Genomic DNA, 27,214 nt, shown 5'->3' with positions numbered 1-27,214 from the left:
GTTTGGAATGCCTTATGGATGGAATACTTGAAGTGAAAGGGTGTGTGTGTGTGTGTGTGTGTGTGTGTGTGTGTAGGGAAAGGAGGAGGAGAGAGGCAGCTTCTTATTCAAATAGATCTCAGATAGTAGTGCTGATAAACTTTTGGGGGAGTTTTTGGATTCATTAATCTTGCATTTTTATGTTGTGAACCGCTCTGAGATCTACGGATGAAGGGCAGTATACGAATTTAATAAATATGAATAGTAGTAATAATAATAATAATAATTCAGATCAGAACCTGCTTCTACCCTGATGAACACATGATTCAAATGCACACCCTAAGAAAACTCTGATTTGTATAATAATTCACTAAAAGCAACACTGAGGTTGCTGGATTTTCCACGGCACTTGGGTGTCTCCTCATTTGTCTCTCTAGCAATTTACTTAAACCAAAGATCCTAACAAATTGTGAACTGAAATGTATGATCAGAGAGGACATAAGAAAATATTACCGAGGACTCCCATTGACCAAAAAAATGGTTAGGTTTCCAAGGTAAGGGGGGGAGGCAAAATCCAAAAACACCTGCTTTCCTAGCGTCACTCATTGCATTGGGGCATACCCCATGAGTATATATCCCTGAGTATATGTCATTCAACTCTGCTGGCGCTTACTTATAAGTAAGTTCAGTGAAACTTACTCCCACCCACACGAGCATGCATAGCACTGCAGTCTTCCAGACTATTGCACAACATCATAAAATTGCTGAGCTGGAACAAATGTGAAGGCCACCATACCATTTGTTCAGCATGATTCTCCATTTCTGGCTTCTCCTACATGATTTGCTGGTACTGTATCATGTTCTGGATGGCAACAAAAAGCATGGGAGTAGCCAAGATTTTTGTTAGGGGTTTTTGTGGTTTTTTGGAAATCCAGTTTTGAGCTTTGTTGAGCTTTTTTTTTTTTTTTTTTTTTTTAGGAAATCAAGGTATCAAGGTTGCTGAGCTTTTCTTAGGAAAACACGGATAAAAAATACCCCATAAATAGGACATTGCACGGGACAGGCTTCTGCAGGGGGTGGGGGGCAACCTCAGATAATTGAGTGCTTTCAATGCTTTTGAATAATATTTGTGGATCCTGCTGCCCTCCCCCCCCCCCCGGCTACACCCATGGGTACAGGAGATGGGGAGGAAAGGGGGAGGAAATGAAGCGACAGGAAGCCTTTCATGTGAACAACTCCAAATCCTTACCTAGTTTGGAGTGAGGCATGACTTATTTTTATTTTTGGACTGCTCTTTTTTGCAAGCATGGTAGATCACAAAAGGTGTATGTGCACATGTAAACAAATACCCATGGATCTCAGGTTTCCTGGGCTTGGAGCAACACCCACACACAGAGCTGATGTTTTGCGCAAATCTGCTAGATTGAGAAACTTGTATTAAAAAAAACAAAGAAAGGTTTGTGCTTACAGGTAAACAGATACCAGTGTGGATGCCCATAATGACCTCAGGGAAGGCCAGCCCACCCATGAAGTGGTGTGAATTAGAAGCCCCCAAGTCAGCACCCTCATAGGCACCTCCTGCCAAGCCCCCACCTCTGCCAGAGAAGCGATGCCAGTATAGGTGCTGATTTCCTGCAAAGTCTTGCAAGATGTCAAGGAGAGCAAATGATCCCATGAGATTTGGGTGAGATATTGAAAGCTCTTTTGCGGAATCGGCACCCATGCCAGCACTGCTTCTCAACAAGCAGCGGAGGTGACTCAGCTAGTGGTACAGCTGCAGTGCCACCGACAGGTGGCGCAGTGGTGGTGAGCGTCCCATGGGTGGTGGTGCAGCAGAACTGGGTGGCACTTCTTGTATTGCCTCAAAATGGGACGTACCTCAGGATTCCAGAACTTACAGCTGTCAGCCCAAGTGGGGCTTGCTAGTTCGGGGAGGAGGTATGTGATTCCTCAGCTAGAGTAGGCTCAGAACAGGTGAGGCTCACATGCCTCATCAAGCTCAGAAGGTATAAAATGAAAGTCGTTCTGGCCAGGCCGGCGATTTGGACTGGAGCCACAATGTGGAAAGAAAGGATGAGTTTGCCCTTATGGGATCTCCAATGTGGTGTGCCCAGCCCCTACTCACAGTAGTCCTATGTTGTGAAATGTGGTGTTTGGGGATGGGGTTGATTGGGATACTGCCTGTTTGTTGGTGATGGTTTTTTTAAATATATATACCTGTGGTCAGTGCTATTTTTCTAGAGAAAGATGTGCCGGAAATCAACACAAACATCTTCCTTGTTCTCTTAGAATGGCATTGGTGCCCACCTGAGAGGTGCCGGAACTGCAGTTCTGTGAGTTCCAGCTGAAAAAAAGCCTTGCCCATGGTGATATTTTGCTTGATGCTGTCTCCCTCCATGCCCTCTACTTCCATTTTGTTTGCATCCATCCGCCCAAAGTAAAGGCTGCAATCTGCCTTTTCCCACAACCAGGTGCTGAAGGGACAATTTATGGTATTTCTATTTTTACAATTAACACAGCTCTTTTAGACAGAAATGCATTTGCGCAAAAGAGTAGTATTAAAAATAAAAAGTTCCCTTTGCCTACAAGCTGGACAGAAAACACATTTAGCAAAACAAACCTCCCTTGTAAAAGATGTGTGTAAAAGATGCAGGTAGGGACAGATGAACCAAACCAGATTTCATCTTCTGAAGTTAAGTGAACAAGCTAGCTATCTAAAAGGACTTTTCAGTGTCAGACCTTAAATTGGTCACGAATGGACTGAACAGTGGGCTGGGACCCGGGTTCAGATCCTAGCTTTGGAAGCGTTGGCTATCTTCTGTCCATCTTCCTCAGCAGCGAAGAAATAAGCCTCCTTCAATAAGTTGTTCCTAGGATAAATAAACGTGATGCAGTCAGCAGAGTGGAATTAACAAATTCCGAATTAACACCCTCCAAACTTGATGGCTTTTAAACAGAATCTGGAAGTTCCATTATCAAATCCAGAGGATACATGATGTTCCATGGCAGGGATAGATCTGTGATTTTCACGTGGCGGTAGGCATGGCCTGCATTTTGATGGTTCTTTGGAGGAGGGGGAGAATGAGGATCACTGTAAATGTGACTTTCCCGTCTTCTCTCCTGTTTGACTGAAGGCATCTCCTGTAACTAAACTTACAGGTGTTAAGGATGAGTACCCAAGGAACACACATCTGCCCCACCTCCACCAAAGACATAATCAGCCAGTCTTCGGGGATGATGGCACTTTGGATTGGAGGAGAAACCCTTGTGCGATCGAAATGCAAAGCGGGGAAAGTCCCTAAAGGCTAATCATCTCCCATTCTTACAACCAGGTGAGCTAAACTGATGTTGCAAATCTATTCAGTGAAGCCATTTATTGTATGGCACGGAAAAATCAGAGCCCGTGGTTCCATCACCTTTAGCACTGAGTCCCAGGACACCTTGTCCGCTCTCCTTTTGCTTCGGTCTTTGAACGACAGCTGTCAACGGAATGATTGACATCGTTCCGGACTTTTCACCCAGCCTTCCGACCACGGAGATGTCAAGCCGGCCACGCCCTCGCGGCGGACTAATCCTTTGCTCACCCTAAATAGGCCCTGCGTGCTGGCGATGTTCCCTGCCAGAGGATAAAGATAGAGAGGCGCTGCCCCTTTAAATAGTAAAGGGTGTTCTCTCTCAGGCCACCATGACATATCTGGGCGTTGGAACGGGGGCTGAATAAACGGGGCGAGCACGAGACCTGCGGATGCAGTAAAGGGTTTGCAACCAGCGAGGGCTCACTCGGCGCGCACAGGAGTTTAGAGGCAGATCTGCTTCTGTCCGAGATCCAGCAACTGGAGTTTAATCCCACCTGGCTCTCGCTTTCTAGGGAATACTGCTTGGGAAAAAGAGCAAGCTCTTTGGCCTTGGTAAGTAGTTTATTATTTTTATTATTTATTTATTAATTAATAAACGCTCAGATCTAGCAGACATTAGTATTGGGACAGCCTTTCCTCTTACAGGCTTCGGGGTGCCAAAGATTCACGAGGAGCACAACTTCGAGAAACGCGGTGGCTGTTCTCTTAATTCGGATTGCCACCGATACAACACTCTAGAACTGATGATAGATTTCCACTGCTTCGGTTACTATGGGCGGGAGGTGGTGGTGGTGGTGGTAGGAAGACAGGTGGCAGAGGTCTGTCAGGTGTAAAATCCTAGCAATGCAATCAATTTAAAGAGTGAGGTATGCTACCCCCACTGTCGGATTCCTCTCTGGGTGTCAGGTGAGCAGTACACAAATGCAGAGAAATGAAATCGAGAGAGGAACGGATGTGATCGGCTTGAGAGAGAGCGCGCAACATAGGCAACAACAGGTTTTGGGGTGAGGGTGGCCGGGACAAACCTGACCCTTCTGGCCCAGGAGCGATCGGATGCAGCTTGCTCTTGCACGCATCAGCTGGGGGGGGGGGGGCACAGAGCGGTTAAAAAACCCACCGGGAACACGCCAGAAATCGAATCAAGAGCAGCTATAAGGAGAGTGTAGGGTAGCGGTCTCTTCTCGGGGTTACCGATGGAACGCATTGCGCGTGTGTTGTGTGCCACGCACCGCATCCTACCCCAGTGAGACGAGCCCAGTGTGGAAAAGGAGGCGCTTAATGGACTTTGGCGTGGATGGACTGTGTTGAATCCGTTGTGTCTAGCTGAGCTCCCTAGGCACGTCAGACCGTCGGCCTCTTCTTCCTCTGGATCCCCGGAGCCCACCAGCGGCTCCATCGTAGCTGCGCCTACCTGGCCATCGCGCCCCCGTCCTGCGCCCCTCTCTTCGAGGGATTTGCATCCGCAGCCATCCGAGGACGACCGGACGCGAAGATCTCCGCCGCCTCTTGACCCGCCTTGCGTTTCAGCAAGGAACATCGCTTTCCCAGGACCGGAGAGGGGAGAGTGCTTGTACCGCGGGACCACGATCTTTCCCATGCCCTCCGCCATAGCAGCCAACTCGTAGGGGCTGAAGTCCCTTTGCTCCCCCCCCCTCCATAAAATATTTGAGTTGGTGGGCATTGCTATTCCGATGGTGTCGGTGCCCCTCATTTTGTAATCAATTATCTGGGGCGGGGCTTACCTGGGCCCCCCAATATTTTATTCAAGTTGGCACACCTGCCTTCCGCTTTTCCACTGGGGATGAGAAAGAAAGAAGGAAGGAAGGAAGGAAAGAAAAGCCCAGAAGAGGAACCGTAGCTATCCGGGCTTGGATTTCTGGGGCCCACGATCCAAGGCGGCCGCTCCGTTCGCAAAGCGATAGTCCGCGCGCTCTCCCTTTTCCTTTCCCGTCGGGGAAAGTATTTATAGACACCCGCCCGTTTCCCCTGCCCGTCGGTTTACGCCGGCGCCCTGGACCCGCCCTACTTGGCGCCCGGCCACCATTGGGCGTTGTTCTTGGGGTCCCGCCCATTCTTGGGCTCACTCGATCTTCGGACGGGGAGGCACGCGGGCGCCCGCACTCGGCGCGCAGTCTTCGTCGGAGAGAGCGAGTGGCCAGGTCGCCTGCCAGAGGGAGCGCGAGCTTTTATTTTAATTTTTTGAAGACCAGTAAGTAACCCGCCTGTCTTCCCAGCGCATTCTTTTACAGATAGATATTTGGGGTGGAGGGGAGCAAGAGATTTTTCCACTGAAACGCCCCCTGGGACCTCTCTTCGCAACCGGCCCCATGGCCCCTCTACGGTCCGTGCGCGCACTCTAGATTTGGATTATAACGTCAGCAGCAGCCCCACCCAGCCTTCGACCCCTGGATGCGGGAACCTACTTGACCCAGCTCCCCAGAAAGTTTATCGGGGGGCTCGCTGCGTGTTGATGCCTGTTGCATTGAACCCCACTTTGTAGGACTATTGTGTCTAGCGGTGAGAGCGGGGTGGAGAGCTCTCCCCAAGGCTTCGCGCCGCTGAGAAAGTCCGCTACTCCAGGCTGGGGCTGATATAATTAGAAACGGGTTGAAACATTTTAGCACGTAGATCTTTCCCCCTCCTCTCCTCCCCCCGCCGGCCCTGGAAGAATTCCGCTCCTCATAACAGTCGCTTGGCAGATTTTGAAGTGTGCGTAAAGGGGAACGCGAGAGAGTGCATGGCGCTCTTCTGTGAAAGAAAACTTGCCTAGAGAGATTTCTCCTGTATTTGATTATAAAGATCCCCCCCAAAAACTTTTTACAACAGTATTTCGAATAATTGATCGCCTGGTCCCTCCGAATCCGCAGGACTTCATCGTTGTGCCTGCTCCCCAAATTCCATCTCTCCCACAATCGGCCGCCTAGGAATCTCGCCCCCCCACCCCAAAAAAGAGGGAAACCCATGTTTTTTTGTGTGAATTTCATGCAATATCTGTATTTTTGTACAGTTTCCACATTCTATTTGGAAGCTGTGGGGGAGATAGCTGGCGGGCTGAGTTTGTGGGGCTTGTGGTTTAATGGGCTCCAAATGTTGATTATTCAAGGGAGAATGGTGGCTTTGTGGCATAACGGTTTCCATTTCCCGCCTCCTGAGCCAGTGGAGGTCTAGTCCAAGCGGAGTGGCTGTTTTCCTGCTTTATTTTAGACTCTTTTCTTTTCTGCTTTGGAGCTCTTTCTCAAGCACTCATTTAGAAAACAGATACTTGTTATATGAATATATCACCTCATCATCTGCTGGCTGTTTGGGAGCAGAGTGCACACACCCCCCCTGCAATAAAATGGAAACTTTGAGGAATGTGATGTCGTTTGAGTTTTTCCATATGCCAATAGTCGCCATAAGTTTTCCAAATCTTGGGGGTGGGGGCAGGGAGGGGAAGGAATCCAGCCCTGAAAAGGGAAATAATCTAAAAGATGTGATATTTTAGGGAGAGGTTGGAGGGGAGTTTCAGATCATTTATTCTGACCCCTTCAGCTCTGTTTGCCTTTTGATGGGTATGTTCACTGCACCAGGCTCTGGGGCTGGTTTATTTCAAATCTCACCCTTTACTTTCCAAACCTGCCAAATTGGTTGGATTTCTTCAGACATGCAAGATTAATTACTCCCTGCCCTGCCACTATTGGCTAGATCTCCTAGTCAAGAAGTTTGAAAACTTCCCATCTGCCTCCACCTTCAGTGCACATTCTCTGCCCCCTCTTACATACACACACACACACACACACATATATATATACATACACACACACACACATACATATATATGATGTATATTATTTTTTCATGCATTTATTTAGCTTCGTCAAACCATATGGTGTATATTTTCTGTCTCAGAGGCACCCTCTGCTGTTCGTGTCTCAAAATTAGACTTGCCTCATCATCCCAGTATTATGTAGAAGGCTGTTCACTGGTAACCTTTCTCCCTTTACTTAAATGTGTGTGTGTGTTTTATATTTCCCTTCCAGATCTATCCAACACTTTTGCCAAAATGCTCCTTTTGTTGTTGGGAATCATTGTGCTCCATGTTTCAGTGCTTGTCCTTCTCTTCGTCTCAACAATTGTCAGTGTAAGTACAAACACTCCTCATTTGTTTTCCAATTCCCTTCCAAGCTGCTAAAGGGCAGGAGGGTGAACCAGAGCTTTTGAACTCTGGTCCTAACGTGCTCTGCCTGTAGATGCGATTCCATTGGAATCTGTAGAAGTTTACTTTGCATTTAAAACTGCACTTTCTCCATTGAACTCAGTGAAAGGCCTGAGCAAACATGTTAGGCTTAGGCTGTTTTTGTTTGCAACCCCAATGCTTCTTTATGGAACTGATCACGATGGAGATCCAATAGCTTCTCATGAAAAAGGAAGCTGTTGCAGCCAAAATGGCTCCCAAATGACTTCATTGTTTGCGTCGCAAGAATAGCTGAAGAACCGTTTGTTTTTTTGGAGATCAGGTTTCTGGAGCGTGTGAGCATCTTGAAGCAAATGAAACCTTTATAAATAATGTTAGTCTTTGCTAGTTAAAAAGAAAAGCCAAACTAGGAGAGTCACAAAGCTTTCTTAAATCTGAGCCAGGACTCTGTCCCAGAACTGGTTTTAAGTTCTAGAGAAGAGAGAGAGCCTGAAAATCTACAGAGCACATTTCCCTCTCCACTAGGTGACTTGCCTATACAGTCAGCCACTACATATTCAGCATTCAGGAGAAAGAATTACTATGCTGCTGGATGCATTCACATTTCCATATCTATCTGTTAGCTAATCTGTTACCTTAGGTGGAGGTGTGTCAATGAATTCCTGATTGTAATCAATTGTGTGAGCAGCTTGTTTCATTTGCATGCTTTTCAGTAAGGTCTTACAAAAAAAGAAAAAGAAAAAAGAAAAAACAGCCAATGGATGTGTTGGGAGTGGGAGGTGAGGCTTGGGGAACTGGATTTCCCTTTCCCTGTCAATTTGGCAAAAGCTTAAAGAGAGAGGTATTTTCTTTTTCGTTGAACTCTCTCTCTCCTTTTGCAATGGATGCAAGGAATGAAAGTACAAAGCACTTTTTCTTTATTTCAGTCAATTTAAATAGGATTGTGTTTGTTTTTGTGTGTGCCCCCCCCCAGAAATAAGCTTTTAGTTATGCACAAAAGTTTGTTTTTCTTTTCTTTTCTTTTTTTAAGAAAGCTTAAAGTGCCTCTTTACTGCTCAGGGATTCAGTTCAGTCCTTAAGCAAGAACAGACATGTAGATGAACTTGCACCAGGAAATGGATCACTTTTAGTACATGGTTTCTCTCAGTGCTTAGTTTGTATGTGGCCCTGCTCCTTTTAAACTTCCCCTCCTCTCACTGTGTTCTGTCCTTCTCTTTCAGCAATGGCTCATTTGGGATGGGCACACATCAGCCCTTTGGCAGAACTGCACCCTCCAGGGGTCCCTGAGTTCGTTTCAGTGCGCCAAAACGTCTGCAGATGGTAAGGATTCTGTCACCTTTTCTTCACTTTGCCTCCTATGATACCTTTTTAGAAATAGATTGGACAATGAGCTAGTCCTCAGGGCCTGCTCTGAGTGCAGTTTGGGTGAAATCCTGCACCCCAGTCCCATCTCTCTCTCTCTCTCTCTCTCTCTCTCTCTCTCTCTCTCTCTGTGTGTGTGTGTGTGTGTGTGTTGCAATGTTCTCCTCCATGTTGCTCAAGGGATGGCCATCTGCCATGGATGCTTTTGCTGAGATGGATGACCCATGGGATCTCTTCCAGCTCTATGATTCTAAGGACCTACATCTTCTGACTTCTTGCCAAACCTTTCAGAAAACCTAGAGTCCGATCTGTAACGTTCTTTTAAAAGAGAAAGAAAGAATTGGCCCACCATTCTTAAGATCATGTGAACTTACAGGAATGTGTGAAACTGCCTTATACTGAGTCTGTCCATTGGTCCACCTGGCTTGGTATTGTCTACCCTTGGAGCACATCTTCAGGGCTTCATGGATTCTGCTCTACCTGGAGATGCCAGGGATTGAACCTGAGATCTTTTAAATGCAAATTATGTGGTCAACCACTGAGCTATGGCTCTTCCCCTTCTGTTGCCTGGCTTTCTGATAGAGAAGAAAATATTATTAGCCATGAATAGTTAATACAGAGATGGCTGCTTAAAGCATAATCTTGTGTATGATGTACTCTGGCTACCTACCCACCCACTTCTGCCTACTCACCCGCTCACTACTTGACATAAGCTTATGTCAACATATAAAATCTAGCCTCACTTGCTGTGTTTTGAGTCTTGGTTGTGAATAAAACCTGTATAGGTGTCACACTCTTAGTGGCATAATGGACAGCTCTGTGGGTTGGAATATTCTACAGGCTGGATCACAGTTGTGTTTTAAAGATAAGCTAGAAAGAACCAAATATATTTGGCACATTAAGGCTGCAGTCCTGTGCACACTTACCTTTGAGGAAGCCCTATTGTACACAGTAGGTCTTAACTGGTCAGTGAACATGCATAGATTAAGCTGTAGAAGCTGTTAATAGCAGGTAAAACGAGGATTCATGTTCAAGAAAGTCCCAGTGGAAATGTAAGTCGGCAACTTTCCTAACTTGCCACAGAGTTGCTGCTGGTTTTTGTTTCATCTCTAAGTATCCAAACATTTCTGCTTACTTTTTTGCTTGCAGTTGATTTGTATTTGTTACTATCACTGCATACAGCTTGTACACACATCTCACGTTGGCTTGTAGCAAAATACTTCCATGGCTTAATGGCTAGAGGTATCTTGTTTCCACAACTCAAGAGTTGGATAATTCAGAAGTTGGTGAATCATAAATCTTCTGCACTCAAGACAATTTACACCACTGACATTATTATTAACCAGTTAGATGTGAATGCTATGGAGAAAGGCTTATTGTAAGGCAACCATGATTCTTTTGCAGCATTTTATTCTTCCTACAAAAAGGAATCCTTTGCTAAGAGGCCAGTAACTAGTTAAGGCAGGAGTCTGGGAACATGCATAAATATCAAGTTTTCTCAATGGACAGATGGGTGCAACAGATATATTGACACCATAGCTATTATACTTGTTTCATGAATTGTCTGGAACTAGAGGCAAACAAGGAAGTAGTCAGGACCACTGATGATCTTCTCAAATTTATAACAGCAAAATACCATGCAGGTAGCAAAGACTCTTTTGAATCCAATTGACAGGATGAAAAGATGGCAGCTTAGATTTTGGAGCAAGTTTGTATCACTGTTTTCTTCACTCTATATAATTTTTTTTTATTTTTAAGTAAATTATGGAGCTAGAGAGGGTACAACAAAAACCTCCACAATTAAAATGATGAGGGGATAGACTATCTTTTCATCTGAATAAATGTTTAAGAATTTGAGGGTGGGGCATGGCGTCCAAAAGATGGTCACCAACTTGGATGGCTTTAAAAAAGGATTGGACCAGTTAATGGAGGATAAAACTAATAATGGCTGCAGTCAATTGTTTTGAATACGAGTGTGAATATTCCTCTGAATACCAGTTGCCGGGGCTCATGAGCAGGAAAGTTCTGTTTTGCTCCTGCCCTACTTGTGAACTTCCCTACTTGTGAGTAGTCAGGCCCACTGATGATCTACAGAATTCTCAACAGTGGAGGCTGGTCTATCAAGTGAGGTGTTACCCCATCAACTTTCACCTCCCTTCAGCCAGCTCCCTCCTCTTTGCCTTCTTTCTTACATCCAGCCCAGAGGATGGTATTGGCTGTCAGTTTCCGCTTCCTTAGTTTCAATGTTGCCATTGTAGAACACAGTGGGGAGGAGGATGGGGGCAGAACTAGTCGGCGCTGCCTCTCATTGGCTCTGGCTCCACCTACTGTAGGACTCCCTGACTTCCGCCCCACCAGTCCCAATGGGCACCAGCCACCACAGATGCTGGACTAGGAATCCTTTAGTCCCATGGTGGCTAAACTTGGCCCTCCAGCTGTTTTGGGACTACAACTCCCATCATCCCTAGCTAACAGGACCAGTGGAAATGTAGTCCCAAAACAGCTGAAGGGCCACCACTGCTTTAGTCTAATCCAACAGGGCTCTTCTCCCTTAAGGAAGGCGTGGAGGGAGTGTAACTTGCTTTCTATTAAATGAATTAATTGACTATTGAACTTTGATTCACAACCTTCTGAATATCTGGGGAGTCCTCTGAGTATGTAGAAGCCACTTCCTTACATTTGTTGCACCCCCTAAGCGTTAGGCAGTGGCCCACAACCACCTGCATTTGCTATTATGTTAGACATGGTAGCTAAAAATGGAACCTCTGAGTTCACTGGAGGAATATTAAGTGCTTGGAACAATCGGTGGGGGAGAGCTCTCCCATTGGGATCATAATCATGCCTTGCTTATAAGGCCTCTAAATCTTTTGTTGGCCACTGGAGTAGATGAATGTTTGGTATGATACAGCAAGACTATCCTTGCGTACTTGTAGATTTGCAGCTGCACTGTGTTGGGAGCAAAGCATCTCCTCCCATTCTCCAGAGTTAAAATCTTAAACCTAGATGATGTAAGCAGAAGCTGAATTTTGTCCATGGAAGAAGGTGGAGAGGGAGAAACCGTTTTGGAGTTATGACCCAAACTGAGCCCCTTTCCATTTCAGTTTGTAAATAATCACTCTCCTAAGATTGTTCTTCTACCCAGCTCAAGTCCTGGAATTTCTTAGCAGCTGTGGGAGCTGCTGTAGGCTGCAGTCCTATACACCCTAATCTGAGAACTAATCTGAGTAGACATGTATAGGATTGGGCTGTTTGACACTGGGCCTTAGTTGCTGATAGTGTTTCAAAATTGCAGTGACCTCTCCAGTTTGTTCTTAGGGTGTGGCAAAGACTGCGTTTCCTAAGATATTGTGCATCTGCTATCAACCACCATTCTACTTGTGGTTTGCTTCTGTTCTGTGGATGCCCTAAGGAAATGGCACCAAGTGGCAAATCCATATCATAGTTGTTGTTGCCTCCTACATCACATTGTCTCCTAAGGTCATGTGGCTTTGAGGGCACTTAGTGATTACAGATGTTCCTTATTCCATCATAGTTACTGAAGAGCAGATTTCCTCCAGTCATAACTTGGCCACTTTGAGTATCTTCTCAATGAGACACTAGGAGTTGAATCCCAAAGCATTTCTTTAGGCATAGTCATGCGATGTGAATTGCTCCACTTCTGTATCCCCTCCAGGCACATTTTTTCAAAAGTTGAATAGAGTTGAATGGTCTCAAATCAGTGCCTTGAAATTGGGCATTTATTTATGTAATAGTTAAGAGTTAATATTAAAATTGTGGTTGTGAAGTGGGCCATCATTTTTGTTCTTAGTTTAGAACAGCTCACTCCGGTAGGATGATAGTTGGTGTTTCCATGGGAGCTGGAAATCTCATGGGTTGAAAGAGAGCTTTGTGACCATCGGTGGGACTGGCCAGTCAACATTAATGGTGAAGCAAATCTAGGAATTGATGCCTGATAGGAACTGGAGTGCAGTCACTCCACACATCACCCAGGTAGGCGTTCAGGGAATTAAATAATAATTGTGATTGTGGCAGTATTGTGGAAGGTCACACTTCTTGTATTCATTTAGAAGTTCCTTAACTTGGTCCAGGATACCTTGAAGACTGCTCAGTACCTTATATCCAGTGTGATTGTTGAGGTTTTCAGGGGAGTCAGTGTTAGTGATTCTCCATGGTTCAGATGCATAGCTCACTTCCACCAGGAGTGTTCAGTATTGTGGGTTCAATTCTTCAATTCTGTGGAACTCCCTGCCAGTTGAACAGGAAAGGTGCCTGTTTGATGTCAACTTCTGGCACTTATTGAAGACTTCATTTTAAGTGAGATCCCCCCCCCCCGATTTTTAATTGCTTTTATGTTGTAGCCTTCATGTATCCCTCTTGTATACTGCTTGGAAATGACAGTATTAACTGGTATATAAAATATGAAGAATAAGGGGGAAAGGATAGAAGCAGAATTTAAAAACTGGTTGGTATTTCCATACAACTTATGGACCTCCAGGTGTAGTTGAACTCTGACTCCTGTCATCCCTGACCATTTGACATGTTCACTGGGCCTGATGGGAGCTGGGGTCCCGCAATGTCTGGAGGGCATCAGAGTTTCCCATTCCTAACATACAGTACAAGATGAGTTGGAGACCTGAGGCTTGGGAAGTTTAGACATGGTTTCCTACTTGCATAGTTTGGACCAGTGACTGGTTGCTTGTTTTTCGTTTTTGTTTTTAAATTTGGACCTTTATTCTTTCATTCGTGTGGCATGTCCATATGAACATACTTCTGGCAGCATTTCCTCAGCATTTCCTCTCTAGAATCCTTGACTCCAGTGAATGGGAGCATGTGTGTTGCAAACAATGAGCTGCTTTTGCTCTGTGGAAAGTTTATGAAGGAACTGGTGTGACCATCTAAATCGCTGCAGCATATTTCATGCTGGAGCTCTGTGATACCCTGGGTTTAAAAGATCCCTAGGTGCCCAGTAGCTGTTGTGGGAGCTCAGCGTGGAGGCTTCTGCTGGAATGTTAAACTATGCCGAAAGCTTCAAGGCCCATGGCTGCTCTTTCCCCCAGAAGAGAAAACTCTGCAAAATGGGTGTGTGTGGATGGTGCTGTTTTGTGCCTCTCTGCTGGCCCCTAGTGGTGCCAGCTCCATATGCAAGCCCCTGGGTACATCTGTGTAACAATGTGGCAGATTTACACGGCTGCAGTGATATCCTTAATCAGCATTCGGTGGCATTAGTTTCAGCATAGCTATATGTGCAGGGTAGGCAAGCCGTTTCAGAGTCGCTCATGCATGGCGGAATTTGGCTGTGTTTGTGTTTCCAATAAAAGATGTCCTTCTTAATTATGTCCTGCAAATTGGGGGTGCCTGTTAGCACAGCAGGGAAAGGCTAAACTATTATTAGCCGTGTAAATTTATAGTGGTGGGTGTTCCAGATTTTACTAACTTACGGGAAAGAAGTACAGTGGTACCTCGGGTTACATACGCTTCAGGTTTCATACGCTTCAGGTTACAGACTCCGCTAACCCAGAAATAGTACTTCGGGTTAAGAACTTTGCTTCAGGATGAGAACAGAAATTGTGCTCTAGTGGCGCGGCGGCAGTGGGAGGCCCCATTAGCTAAAATGGTGCTTCAGGTTAAGAACAGTTTCAGGTTAAGTACGGACCTCTGGAATGAATTAACTACTTAACCCAAGGTAATTTCTTATCCCAAAGGATAACCACAATTAAATAATAAAGAATTATAGAGTTGGGCCATGAGGGTCAACTAGTTCACTGCAATGCAGGAATCTTTTGCCCAACATGGGGCTTGAACCCACAACTCTGAGCTTAAGAGTCTCATGCCCTACTGACTGAGCTATCACTTGGCTTTTGCTTTGGATAAGTAAATTGTGAGAACAGGAGGATGGCCCATAACAAAACTTGGATTCCTTTTCTCTGCCTCCTTATTTCTGTTACTTCGTCAGCTTCACTTTGACACTGTTACGCTCTCAGCTGCAACAATGAGGCTCACGATCTTGTACTGATGCTAAGGTTGCAATTGTATTGAAGGCTAGAATGTCACAAGTCCGTCAGAATGCTGCGTGTTTTCTGCTCCGCCCTGTGATAAACCCAAACCCCACCTGCACCCTGAGAGCTGGTTGCTGCCGAGACATATAGCATCTCCTTCCCAACGCATGCGGGACACATGGCAGTGCACCCAGGCATTTTGTGTGTGTGTGTGTACATATTGCACGGACCACAGAGGGAGGTGATCACCCCTACTTCACTTAATGGGTATCAGTGACCAGTCAGTCCTCACATCCTGGGATGTGGTTCCATGCTTACCAAGCATTGCCTCTCATTTGGAGGCTTGGAGAAGAGCAGGCCTCTAGATGCTTATAGGTGTGGTGCAGAAAGGCCTCGAGGAATGGTTAGGTGTGTTTTAGTATGCTCAGTTCATGGCCAACACTAAGGGGGGTAGGATTGCAGTTCATTCTGTGAGAAGTACCTGTACCATTTGCCAGCTCATATGTGGTGTAAGCTGATATAGATCTGGTATTGACGACACCACAGCCCATTCCCCAATGCAAAGCTGGCAGAATTCCCAGGGGCAATTGTGGGATCCATATACGTTCTGGTAAGCTCCTGAGGGAATCAAGAGCACCCCTTTTCAAGAAGCTGCTGTGAACCTGGAACTGTTTCAAGTGATTTGTCTGCAGATATGCCTTCTTGGTTTCCCTTGTCAACCACAAATGTGCCATGAGTAGTTTGTGAGTGTGCATTAATAATAATATCGCCTTCTTGTCTCTGGTTCTGTGGCCTGTAGGATTTTTAGCTATTGAGCCCTATAGGTAATGGGTTTTACCAGTTGTGCTTTTCATTCACACACCTTTTCTTTCTTTCTTTCTTTTTTTTGAAACCACCCTTCCCCACAAAACATCACCAGTGGCAGCATTGTACTTATTCTATAAGAGGGGGAAACTGAGGCAGTTGCCAACATCCAGCAGGACCGCTGTAGCAATGCAAGTAGCAAGTTGCTGACCATGGTCTTTCAAAAGCCTACACCTGCCTTCCCTCATCTAACACAATTGGTATCCTTGCTTCTGGCAGAACATTGCCAGACGACTGAATTCTACACTGGGAGGGGGAGTTACAGAATTAAGCAGAATGCCCTCCTCCCTTAGCCTTTCATGTCTGGGACAAGTTTGTTTGATCTGAGCACATTTCCCCCAGTAAGGATAACTCCTCAATTAGCTGATCAGTATGCGGTCATTGCATGTTCAAATGTTCTGGTCATAGTTTAGTTTGTTCTGCCAGACATTCCTCGTGCGGACTTATCTAAGGAATTCAAGACTAAATCCCACTCGTACCAAAATGAATATCTGTCAGATTCTCTGTTGAAGTGATGCCGCTGCAGTTGGTGAAGTATAGCCTCTCGATCAAGCCCATATAGCATTTTTCAAATTACATTTCTAGGGACACAGACACCCACCCACCCACCCTTCTCTTCTCAATGTTCTTACTTTCCCAGCATGGTTGCAGAATCCAGAGTCTTGGGATTGTTGAGGTCTTTAAAGCCTTGACAAGACCATGGAGCTAGGTGTGCTACCTCTTCTCATTAACCCTGTTTCTGCACTTTGAGCACAGGACTGAATGAAGCTTTTTGCCATATTTCCCCCCTGATAAACATGCTATGCCTTTAATAGTTTGCATAACAAGCGGAAATCTATCAGGTGCAATTTCATTGCAGGTCATTGCATCTATTTGAATTTCTTCATGACAGTCTGCTGCTGTGAATACAGAACCTGTTTAGAATGGAATTTGTTGTGATGATGGTACATAGCCCTATATAGAAATATCTCAGCTCCCAAATCTGCTTTAGTTTGTACTCTGGATGCAAACAGGACAGGATTAGGCTAGCTTCTACTGGTGCATAGGATGATCATATTTTTCCTGACAGGGTTCTTGTGCCCCCCCCCCCCCAAATGTGGGGATGGTGAAACAGCACCTGTTGAATCTCTGTTTGTTCTGTAGCTGTTTAAAGGCAGAGGAGCACTGCCACAAATTTGGCAAGCATACGGCCCTGGTAATCTAGCCACTCTGCTGCTGTGCAGAACTGGAGTCCTACACATCACGGAATTGAGAGTGGAATATAAGGAAACAGCTGACTGCTTCAGTGCTTAATACAAACAGGCAGATGGAGACACCTCTTTACACGATGTATGATGAATTTATGGAGTTTGATACCACAAGATTGGGTGCCAATCACTAGCTTAGATGACTTTCAAGGAAGACCAGGCAAATGCATGGAGGAGAAGTCTTGTCAATGGCTATTAGTTGCAGGAGGGATGTATTCAGCATCTCAGACCTGGTTATTGCCTTCATGCCCTGTTTGCGGTTTCCCCAGAAGCATTGGTTGGCTGCTGTGGGAAGCAGGATTTTTCTGCTTGACCTATCAGTGCCCTGTGTAAAGGAAACCTGATGGGTTCCTCTTATGTTGCCTAGTTCCCTGGAGCTCTTGAACCAGAGTTGAGGAAGCTTTGGCCCACCAGGTGTTGCTGAACTACAACTTGCACAATTCCTGGCCATTGGCTGTGCTTTCTGGGACGGATGGGAGTTGTGGTTTAGAAATATCTGGAGGGCCACAGGTTTCTCACACACATGACCTCAAGAAATGGGGTTTTAGCAGCCCTACTTTGTTTGCAGATTCTCCCATCACAATATCCCTGTTTCAGGCAAAGCATTGGCTGCATGTCCGGCCCGGTAAGGAAAAGTCAGTGGCAGCACTATAAATTAGGGTGTGGTGATATTTAGGGTGGGATGCTTTCTCAGCCAAGGATTATTGTGTCTCCTAGGAGTACCATGAAATATTCTGCAAATGCCCTGAAGCATTGCAACGGAGCCCAAGGGGCATTAGAATTAGGCAGGAGAAAAATGTAAGGCATGCCAAACATCTCCTTGGGATGTTCTCCTCTTTGGGAATGCTTACCTTGCTTGCTGGAGAGGCCACCAGGCAGGAAGCACGTAAGTGAGTCATATAGACATGCAGGCGAAGGCACCTCTCCCCCCAAAAAAAATTCAAAAAGCTTTGCAATCAACTAGAAATCTTGTGTATTTGCAGATGCAAGCAGCCTCTGCATGAAGAGGGCCCAAGTGCATTCTTGTCATTCTTTCGTTAGAAGAATCTCAATTTATGGCTTCTCTGCCCCCTCCTCACTCGTAAAGAATTCTAGTCTGTTAATTTCAGTTCTCAGTGAAATCTGCTTGAGAGCCTGGTACTGCAAGATAGCAAACAGAACAAAAAGATAGCGCCCTTATTTTTCTTTCTTTTTAAATGGCATGGTTGCCCTTTTGGCTTGGACCTCATGACCGTAATATATAAATACATCTAGGAAAAATAAAACGCTGCTAAAATTACAGATCAAAACAGGCAACTGAAAGGCCTCCCACATCTAATTCTCTCCGCCTGCTTAGATAGCAAAAGTCTTACATCATTCTTGGAATATACCTAGATGGGAGTCTGAGCTAGAGACCAGCCTCTTGCTGATGGTATTTAGGGGCATGAAGGCATCGTTGGGAGACTGCAGTTGATACAGTGGTGCATTGTGAGGGCATGATATGATCCTGGTAATGTAGTGCTGTAAGTTAAAGCTCCCACCATGGGTCATCCTCCTCAGCATGCTGACACTCTTTAGGTGGGATTTATGCTGGTGGAGGCATTCAGATATTCAGGTGTTGCTGAATTACAATTCTCATCAGTTCTAGCAAGCATGGCCAATGGCCAGGAATGATGGGAATTGTATCGTGTGTTCCTTTAAATTCTGTTGGAAGCTGCCCAGAGTGGCTGGGGCAACCCAGATGAGCAGGGTACAAGTAATAAATCATTGTTGTTGTTCAGCAACATCTGGGGAGCCAAAGCTTTCCCACCCCTGAAATATGTGATGCCCTACCTGCTGTCAAAATGGCGCAGTCCAGGAAAAATTCAGTGACTCGGTCCCTCCATGGCAAAAGACCTCCCAGCTGTTATTGTTGCAGCCTCCTCTCAATTCATCTCACCCCCATCCAGCCGCCCAACTATAGTCAGATGCTGCCCTGTACAAGATTAGCTCAGTGGCACCATTGTGAGATTGGGTTACACAAATCCACAAGGTTAGACCACACCAGTTAGTTATGACTGATTCCTGCAACTTGCCATTTTGTTTTGCAAGTGCAAGAGAGCCAGGTTTTGTCAAGAGGGCTTATAATGCAGGGGAGACAAGCGAGGGAAGTGGAGCACTAATGTGCTGCTTTGGAAAACAACCTGCCTTGGTCTAAACTGCTTCCCTAGTGTTTTGTGGACAGTTGGTCTAAAAAGAGCAGACAGGAGAGAGGGCGCCCCTAAATAAGAAAGCTGCCAAATTGTCGACAAATTGGCCCACTGGTTTTTGTGCTCCATCTTTAAAATTGATTTGAGGAAAACTAAGATGGATTTGGTTTCCTCCCCCAAAATACTGGGATTGGAGGGTCTGGGTAAAATTGTTTCCTTGGATTACATGCTTGACAACAGACTCTCTCTCTCTCTCTCCTCCCTCTTCTCTCCCTGCCATTTCTTTAATTTGGCTAGCTCTATTTTTTTGGATGATGGTGGTGCCCAAATTACTGGCTCATCACAAGGTGCTTTAGGGGTGGGGTTCCCACTTCAACTTGGAGCACCTTATCTTTACGTTTGCCAAGCCCAGAACTCCACCAAAGACTTTGGGTTTGGCTTGGGATTCATTTGAAGCTGCTACACCCCCCTAGAAAACAGGAAAATATTATTTCAGTTAACACATGTACTTAGCGTCATTACAGTACATGTTACATTGTGAATATGGGCTGTGTGTGTGATCTTTTTGTTTGGCAATCTTGAAAGTGCTAATCTCAGAACTGGATTGCTGGGGGGCAAATAACACGTATGAGCCCACTCATCAAACGGTGCATTTTCATTTGCTTCCGCAAGGCTGCAAGTTCAGTCAAGAACATGCAAGGCTGCCAAACCAATGCTCCCTCTATCCCAGTTATGGTTGATGCTGCCTGGTAGCTGCTCTCCAAGGTTTTCTGGCCAGTCTTAATTGGAGATGCTGGGGAGTGAACCTGGTACCTTGTATGCAAAACATGCTGCTGAGCTGCGGCCCTTCTCTCAATGTTCCACGAATGGGGGAAAGGTGTACAGGACTAGCAACCTTAACAATGTGTGGTTAAAACAGTGGTGAAAAAGCAGTCCTCTTAATGCAAAGGCTAGGTTTGGTGAGGAAAATCTTCACTGCAAGCTTTCTGTCTATCGGTCTGTCTTTCTTTTCTTTTTAAATATACAGTGGTACCTTGGGTTACATACGCTTCAGGTTACAGACTCCGCTAACCCAGAAATAGTGCTTCAGGTTAAGAACTTTGCTTCAGGATGAGAACAGAAATCGTGCAGTGGCGGCGTGGTGGCAGCAGGAGGCCCCATTAGCTAAAGTGGTGCTTCAGGTTAAGAACAGTTTCAGGTTAAGAACGGACCTCTGGAACAAATTAAGTACTTAACCCGAGGTACCACTGTATTCATTATGTTTTCAAAAACAACATACAAACACTAAAGAAACAAAGACCAATGATGGTGTGCAGAACAATATTGCAGTTAGAATAAAACAAATCAAATGTTCGGTATAGTTTTGCAGGCATAATAATAAAATGGATTCCACAAAGTGACATTTTGGAAGTTAGAGCTACATATCAATAAGGTAACCACACCGCACAGAGACACGTGTTGTTGGGGGCCTGTGCAGTGCACAATTTCTATTTATAAAGCATATAAATGGAGACCATACAACATCAAAATGGTCTCCTTTCATAACTCCTCTTGAAGCCCTCTTGTGATGGCTTAGATGCTCAGGCAGGGTAATGTCCAAAACCCTCTCACATCATCCATCCCTGGAGAGAATTCACTGCATCCTTACTTATCTCATTCTGAATAGTTTAGCTGCGGAATTGTGTTTTCTTCTTTTCTGAATATTGTCACATTTGTGTTAATATTATTACCCCCCCCCCCAAGAAAGCCTGTTTGGGGTACCAAATGTAGTTTATCCCCATTTTTACTATGTATTTTCCATTCATATGTAACATTCTCTCCATTGTTAGTGGGCTGCTCTGACATCCCCATCAGTCCAAGCATGCCACATTCTTTCCACCTACCGTTGCCTCACTGCTGTACTGTGTTTATCTTATCAACATGCCTCTTATATCTTCCGAGGCCAGTTCTTTTGCTCTGACAATCTTATTATTCTGCCCCTCGAAGATTTAGAGGAGTTTTTCTTTCACTGTCATGTGCTGCAGTCAGCTGGCACACTGGTGTACATCAACTGAAGCTGCTCGCTCTGCGGGTCACGCTCTGAATTAGCTGCCCTTTACTGTTTCAGTATTGTTGACTTTAGTTAGCTAAGGCTTTCTGAGATCTCTGGCAGAGGTTTCCCCCCAGACCTACTCCCACTTCAGGTCTTGCTTGGATCAGATTTGCTAGGGAATGAAATCAAGACCATTATACTTCATTTATTTGACTTACATTCTGCCCTTCCTCCAAAAGGGAGCCCAGGGTAGCAAGCAACAAGCGATAAAACCAGAAAAAAAAACATCTTTTAGAACAGGGGTCAGCAAACTTTTTCAGCAGGGAGCCAGTCCACTGTCCCCCAGACCTTGTGGGGGGCTGGACTATATATTTTTTTGGAGGGGGAAATGAACGAATTCCTATGCCCCACAAATAACCCAGAGATGCATTTTAAATAAAAGGACACATTCTACCCATGTAAAAACATGCTGATTCCTGGACCATCCGCCGGCTGGATTTAGAAGGCGATTGGGCTGGATCTGGCCCCTGGGCCTTAGTTTGCCTACCCATATTTTAGAAAAATAATTCCATGCAGAGCCAGACTGGGGAATATCTCGATTTAAGAGGCTTCTTGGAAGAGGAAGGTCTTCAGCAGGGGCTGTGAAAAGGCAACACAGTCGCCTACTGTTCAAAGGATGGGGGGAGAATTACATAGGGTAGGTGTGGCCATGCTAAAGGCCAGATTCCTACAGTGATGAATCAGGAATGGGCCTCCTGATAAGATGGTGCCTGCAGGAGCAAACCCCCCCCCCCCCCACACACTTGCAGAGTTCAGTGATCAATTGGGTACATAAGGGATGAGTCTATCTTTCATGTGCATTCATGCTTTCAAAGCATTTAGTTCAGTTCTTGCATTTACACCCCACCTTTTTGTCCAAGGAGCTCAAGGTGGCATACACATTTCTCCCCCTCTCCAGTTATTCCTCACAGTAACCCTGCAAAGGAGGTTAGGCTGAGAGGCAGTGACTGGACCAAGGTCACACTCTAACCCAGGGGTAGGCAACCTAAGGCCCAGGGGCCGATTGCGGCCCAATCGCCTTCTCAATCTGGCCCATGGATGGTCCTGGAATCAGCGTGTTTTTATATGAGTAGAATGTGTCCTTTTATTTAAAATGCATCTCTGGGTTATTTGTGGGGCCTGCCTGGTGTTTTTACATGAGTAGAATGTATGCTTTTATTTAAAATGCATCTCTGGGTTATTTGTGGGGCATAGGAATTAGTTCATTCTCTCCCCCCCCCCAAAAAAAAAGTCCGGCCCACCACATGGTCTGAGGGACGGTGGACTGGCCCATGGCTGTAAAAGGTTGCTGACCCCTGCTCTAACCACTACACCACACTGGCTCCCACTAGGCTATTGCTGCTGCTCTGCTCTGTGTTTGACCCTTGGTGCCTGGGGGGAAATAATCACACCGTGTCAGTAAATGAACTGGGCCACTTGTAAAGTCCTCCAACTGCAGCTCTCTTCCTCTGAGAGCCTGCATTCTGGAGACGGCTGCTTTTATTTATTAGTTGCTTACACTAGTGACACTTGTAATAGCTCTTATCTGCCTGGGGCTACATTCTTGAAAGCAGCTACAGTGATAAAGGGCTTGAAAGAACCTGCACAGTGCATATCATTCTTATTCCTCCTCCTTTTTCTTTCTTTTTAATCTAAAAGAAATAAAGTAATAAGCATTCGAAACCCTTCATGTGGGTTTCTCATTAGACCACCTAAATGATCTCCAAAATGTTATCTTCCTCTCGGATAGTTTTATTCAAAGGATGTGTGTGTGTGTGTCTGTGTGTGAAGAGTAAAAGCTCTCCCCGTGACTGCTGTGGGGTTCAGTTGCAACTTGTGGGTGGGGCAGATAATGTAGGACTTTCTCATAAAATGGGTACCCCGCCTTCAGGCATCAAAGTTGTAGGAAAGCTCCACACAATCCACTCCACCCATCCTGTTGCATCATTCTCTCACAGTCCCCCTGCCCCATCACATCATGGCAAAGTGGCTTCTACGCTGGTGTGCATGAAGCGAGTCACAATCCCTTCTGGAAACTTCTCTTTCACCAGCAGAGGCACCCACCCGCCAGCATTTGGCTGTGCAATAGCAGCAGAGTGACTGCTCCTGTTCAATAAATAGGGAGCACGTGGGAAGACTTGGGATTCCATCAGAGGTAGCGTTGTGCCACATCTTTTGGGAGAAGGGATGCAGCTCAGTGGTAGATCACATGCCTTGCATGCTGAAGGTCCCAGGTTCAGTCCTTGGAAGCCACTGACACTAAGTCTAGACAAAGCTGAGCTTAATGGACCAATGTGCTTGCTCAGTATGAAACTACTTCATATATTTCTATCCTCTATTTTATGGTGAAATAGCTTCAAGAGAAGCCTCAGATATACTATCATATGTGAAAAAACTCATAGGAAATATCCCTGTGGTTTGTACACATTTTTTGAAAAGGGGGTATTGTTGGAAGAGCGAATTATATTTGTCCTCGGGTAGTGTTTGAATTGGCTTCCATTAATTTTGGTGTGGGCCGTTCTCCTGTGATAGACAGTCTGCTTGGATGAATGACTCCAGACAAAGTTCTAAGGGAGCAGGATGTACGTGTGGGAGTTGAGATTTATTTGGGATACTGGAATGACAGCTGGCCCTTGCGTCTGTAAAATATCTAAAATGATTGGGGCAAAATCCTAAGCACACTTAGGTTGGAAATAAGACTCATTGAAACCGAATAAGTGCATAGGATGGGAACGTTAGTGACTCACCAAGAACAGTGAATGCCCAATACTCACCATTTTTATCTGGACTTACCTAGTAGTACAAGCCCTACTTTTCCCACTGCTACCTAACTGAAGTCTGTCTTCTGAGCTGTCGGCTAACTTCTTTCCACAGCAGTATCTCTAGTGGTGAAATGGAAATATTTATGGATTTATTTCATAAAATGTATACACTGCTTGATTGTAAAAAAACAAAAACCCTCAAAGCAGTTCCCAAATAATAAAACAGTAAAATCAAGAAAAAATTACAAGCTTTCTTGAAAACATACAAAAGTTTCAATGCTGAAACACTGGAATTTGCCTCCAAGTAAATGCTCTTGGGATTATGGCCTAAATATACTGAGTAAATATTACTGTGTTCCTTCTTACTAAACAATGCATTTATTGAAAAGAATTTAAAAAACCTGAGCTTTGGGGATATTCAGGACTTCTGTTTGCAGAAGCTTATGTTGTAGCTGAAATGGGGGCTGGAAGAGAGAGATGATTACAGTAAATTAAAACTAAAGGTAATATTGTGTTTGCATGGGAATAATCAGGATATCGTAAATTTCTGCTTAAGAAATCAAGTGCTATGGCCAAAACCTCTTTTAAAAGCTGTAATTTCAAAAGAACTATGGCAATATTAGATAAAATATGTACCCAGATTCCCAATGCCCAAATCTTTCATGTTTTCCTAAGGAAGATGGGATACATTGTGGGTCAAGATGGAACTCTTCTAAGGCAGAGAGGACCTGGGTACCATAAACAGAAACAGCAGATGGTACAGACTTGACAACACACAAGCCTCTCATCTAAAGGATGCTCCATTGAAGCCCCTCTTGCTTCCAAAATATGCAAAGCTAGGGCTCTGATGAAATTCTCAGAGCCTGTCTTAGAATAGCCAGACCACCAGTTTGCAGGTTTCTATGCCTCCTAGACATAACAGCAATAGTAAGAGCCCTAGTCATTGAAAGGCCGTCTGTTGCATGTGCAAGTTGAGCAATCTTTTTGCTTGGTCTGCTAACTTTCTGGGGGCTATAAATAGGTGGAGCTGTTCCACTTGGTTAAGCCAACCCTGCCGTCTCCCTTTTATGCCTGCAGGAGTAAACTGTGTTATAGAGAAACTTAAAGGTTCCTGGGGTGAAGCAGTGCGCTGTTGTGGTATTAGGAGTGCTCATTGTAGTGTTTGTTTTGCAAGGACACTTACCCACCCACAAGGCATGCAAATAGTTCAGCTCTGACTCAGACATCAAGGATGGCCTTTTGACTGAGCTCATGTTGTAAGTCTCCTGACTTTTGACAGCTGGGCTGCAAGTGCCTCGCCTAAGGTTCCAAATGGGGACAGGACTGTCACTTAACGATGCTTGGTTATTTCAGACTTTTGCAGCTTTCTTAGCACCCCGGTCCAGTGGCGTAGCGTGGGGGGTGCAGGGGGGGCCGGCCGCACCGGGCGCAACATCTGGGGGTTAGGGGGCGCAAATCCACGGGTTAGGGGGCGCAAATTACTTGCCTTGCCCCGGGTGCTGACAACCCACGCTACGCCACTGCCCCGGTCGAAGCAGCAGCCATGTCTAAATAGCTGCTGTTTTATCCCCTCTGGAGATTGCACAGCTGCTTCTCTAAACCCTCTTGCCAGTGTATTGCTGCAAGCACTGCTGCCATGGAGAAATTGCAAGTGTTCAGTTCCTCAAGCCACTGATAAGATCAGTGGTTTGGAAACTGCAATTCTTCTCCCAGCAACTGCAAGTCATTCAGATGAAGTGCTGTGATTAGCAATCTGGGTCATGGGCATAAAGGTAAAGGTAAAGGGACCCCTGACCATTAGGTCCAGTCGTGACCGACTCTGGGGTTGCGGCGCTCATCTCGCTTTATTGGCCGAGGGAGCCGGCGTACAGCTTCCGGGTCATGTGGCCAGCATGACTAAGCCGCGTCTGGCAAACTAAAGCAGCGCACGGAAACGTCGCTTACCTTCCCACCAGGGTGATACCCATTTATCTACTTGCACTTTGACGTGCTTTCGAACTACTAGGTTGGCAGGAGCAGGGACCGAGCAACGGGAGCTCACCCCGTCGTGGGGATTCGAACCGCCGACCTTCTGATCAGCAAGTCCTAGGCTCTGTGGTTTAACCCACAGCGACACCTGCGTCGGTCATGGGCATAGTGCCTAGCAAATGACTGTGGAATGTAACAAAATTGAGGTGGGGAACCTCCGGACTGCAGGCTGAATCTGGTCCTCTAGCTCTCTCTAGCTGGCCCTGCTTTGCATCCCAAAAGGGCAATCGTGTCAAGTAGTTCTGTTTGACTCAGCCAGGAACCTCGTCAAATAGGTAAAATATCAAGAGCTGCAGGCAAGCTAGCTCTGGAAATGATAGAAAGGGGGCTATGAACAGCTGCTTCATTATTAGGTTTTGGGAGATTTGTGAGCCAGTGAGTAAGTTGTGGTCTCCTTGTCGTACTTTCTGTGTTTACCCTCTGGAAATTGGATAAAAAGCACTGAAGATTTGGTTGGAGATGGCACAAATGGCCAGAAAAATTGCTCAGTTCCTGCTCACCCCAGAAGCAGCACTTATAAAACACCCTTGAATTTTCTCCTTGTATGCTTGAATGAGATTTGCAAGAGACTCTATTGGTGCCTTAATTCTGGAACTGCTTGGTTACCTTCCCAGGAAGAAACATGTGCCCCAACAGCTGAGTCTGAAAGTGCTTGACTTCTATTAACACATAGCAGGGGTAACTATCCTGATGCCCTCTAAATGTTTTTTGGACTCCCATTATCCCTATCCAACATGGCCAATGGTGAGGGATTTGAGGAGCTGTAGTCCAACAGTCTCTGGAGGCACCATGTTGGCTACGATTGATATATATGTTTATGATAGTCAATAGATTTGTACTGTAGCTTTCATACAAAGAGAATCACTGGATCTTTTTTTTTTTTACTGCTTTGCTATCTCATATTCAGCAGCCAGAGAAGGGAATTTTCTGCCCTTGCACAGATAAATTTGTATAACCTCTACCTCTGGTCTGTATTGCTCTAATGGTTTTTTGTGTGTGTCTTCATTTTTTTTACAGAATGGCTGCAGGGTGTCCAAGCTCTGATGATCCTTTCCATCATCTTCAGCGTATTGTCTTTGTTCCTGTTCTTCTGCCAGCTCTTCACTCTCACTAAGGGCGGACGGTTCTACCTTACTGGCATTTTCCAGATCCTTGCTGGTAAGTAAAGGGGAGTGGAATTGCATATCCTGGAACATTGCCACGGGAA

General features: G+C 45.4%; 1 protein-coding gene across 2 annotated transcripts in view; it reads left to right on the top strand.

Annotated features, from left to right (window-relative positions):
* Window positions 1–3,733: 3,733 nt before the first annotated feature.
* Window positions 3,734–27,214, top strand: part of PMP22 (peripheral myelin protein 22) — a 31,381-nt gene continuing 7,900 nt past the window's right edge. The window contains exons 1-4 of one of the 2 annotated variants that reach the window (XM_080994122.1): window positions 3,734–3,887; window positions 7,355–7,455; window positions 8,730–8,829; window positions 27,025–27,165. In XM_080994122.1, coding sequence (XP_080850248.1) covers window positions 7,378–7,455; window positions 8,730–8,829; window positions 27,025–27,165 — 319 coding nt within the window. In that variant the 5' untranslated portion in view covers window positions 3,734–3,887; window positions 7,355–7,377. Of the gene's footprint in view, window positions 3,888–5,400; window positions 5,545–7,354; window positions 7,456–8,729; window positions 8,830–27,024; window positions 27,166–27,214 lie in introns of those variants that run through there. The other variant, XM_080994123.1, reaches the window with a different exon arrangement.

This window comes from Podarcis pityusensis (assembly GCF_964106645.2).
Source record: "Podarcis pityusensis genome assembly, chromosome: 2".
Classification (NCBI taxonomy): Eukaryota; Metazoa; Chordata; class Lepidosauria; order Squamata; family Lacertidae; genus Podarcis; species Podarcis pityusensis.
The sequence above is the reverse complement of the archived record's forward strand: the minus strand, read 5'-3'. Positions and strand labels throughout refer to the sequence as shown.